This window comes from Tasmannia lanceolata, unplaced genomic scaffold (assembly GCF_043159265.1).
Source record: "Tasmannia lanceolata isolate RefF3 unplaced genomic scaffold, GAP_Taslan_0.1 ptg000012l, whole genome shotgun sequence".
Lineage (NCBI taxonomy): Eukaryota > Viridiplantae > Streptophyta > Magnoliopsida > Canellales > Winteraceae > Tasmannia > Tasmannia lanceolata.
The window spans coordinates 17,568,192-17,569,899 of record NW_027518689.1 but is presented as its reverse complement, the minus strand read 5'-3'; the positions used below and the strand labels follow the sequence as shown (position 1 = coordinate 17,569,899).

General features: G+C 42.6%; 1 protein-coding gene across 1 annotated transcript; it reads right to left on the bottom strand.

Moving 5' to 3' along the window:
• Window positions 1–556: 556 nt before the first annotated feature.
• Window positions 557–1,132, bottom strand: LOC143888587 (uncharacterized). The gene has a single exon (XM_077393032.1). It carries the CDS (start codon window positions 1,130–1,132, stop codon window positions 557–559), a length of 576 nt encoding a protein of 191 aa, XP_077249147.1.
• Between the last annotated feature and the right edge of the window lie 576 nt (window positions 1,133–1,708).

The following is a 1,708-nucleotide window of genomic DNA, read 5'->3' as shown; positions in this document are numbered from 1 at the left end:
CTCGTCGAATTCTTGAAAACAAACTTGGATGTCTTTGGTTGGTCCGCCGTGAGAACTGTTGTCTGATATCAACTCGTGCGGGACTCCATATCTATAGATGATGTTGGCCCTGATAAACTTGGCAACTGATGCTGATGATATCAAAGCATATGACTGAGCTTCGATCCATTCAGTGAAGTAATCGATTGCGACAAGTATATACTCGTGTCCGCTGGAGTACTTAAGAGAAATTTTGCCGATTATGTCAATACCCCAAACCGAGAAAGGCCACGGGGTGCTTCACATGTGGCACGTGTATTAGATTAGTATGAATCTGACATTAGTGACACTTCTTCATGACTATGAAGCAATTTGCTTCGACAGTAGTCCAGAAGTAACCAAGACGAAGGATCTTCTGAGCTAACATCTTGTCGTTCATATGAGGACCACAGACACCTGAGTGAACATCTTCTAAGAATTCTGCGGCTCTGTCTTCATTGACACAGAGGAGCTGGACTCCGTCAAATGATCTGCAGTAGAGGTCTCCTCCACAAATGATATACCTGGACACCAGTTTCTACAATGCTCTTTTCTCCTTTAAAGAGGCCTCTGGGGGTGCCCCTACCAACCAAGGTTTCCCATCTGGACATCTGGCAGCTATCTGAACCATGTGTACATGTGCTGGGATGACATGTCTCTTTATTGCCAAAGGACAGACCTTTACCCCTACTCGAATGTCAACCATGGATGCAAGTATGGCCAAAGGATCAGCGAACCTGTTTCTCAATCTAGAGACGTAAGTAAAACTGATATTGTGGAAACTTTTTATCAGGCTCGTAAGGTAAGTGTGATACTGAATCAACCTATCTTCTTTAGTGAGCCATTTCCCATTCGTTTGACAAATGATCAATAGAGAGTCTCCGTATACATCAAGGTCTTGTACCTCTAATGGCAGGGCTGATTCCAAACCTGCTATGCAAGCTTCGTACTCAGCCATATTGTTGGTGCAGTAGAATTCTAACTTTATGGAAATCAGTATGTGTTCATCTCGAGGTGAGACAAGAACAATGCCAATTCCTCTGGCCCTTGAGTTTGACACTCCGTCAAAATAAATTGTCCATGTAGTGTCACTGGGTGCAACTCTGATCGTCATGATCCCTTCATCTGAAAATTCATGGCTCAGCTAACTGTCCTGCGATGATTCTACCTTTGACAGCAAATTCTGATAACAACAGCAACCAACGAGCGGTCCTGCCGATCAGGGTTAGTTTTTCGAACAGATACTTCATTGGATCCATCAGAGATATGAGGAAGATTCTCTGTGATAACAAATAGTGCCTGAGCCTTTGAGTGGCCCATACTAATGCTAAACAGGTTTTCTCTAGTTGAGTGTAATTCAATTCATATTCCAACATCTTCTTGCTGAGATAATAAACTGGCATTTCTCTTCTTGTTTCTGGATCTTCTTGTGCCAACATACATCCAAGAGATGTGTCCGTGGTTGAAAGATACAGAAGAAAGGGTCGCCCAGCGACTGCAGGTGTTAACAATAGTGGTGATGGCAAACACTCTTTGATCTTTTCAAAAGCTTGCTGACATTCAAGGTTCCACTGCTTGGAAGCATTTTTCTTTAGAAGCTTGAAAATTGGGTCGCATGTACTAGTAAGCTGTGTTATGAAACGACTTAAGTACTGAACTTTTCTAAGAATCCGTTGATTTCTTTTTCTGT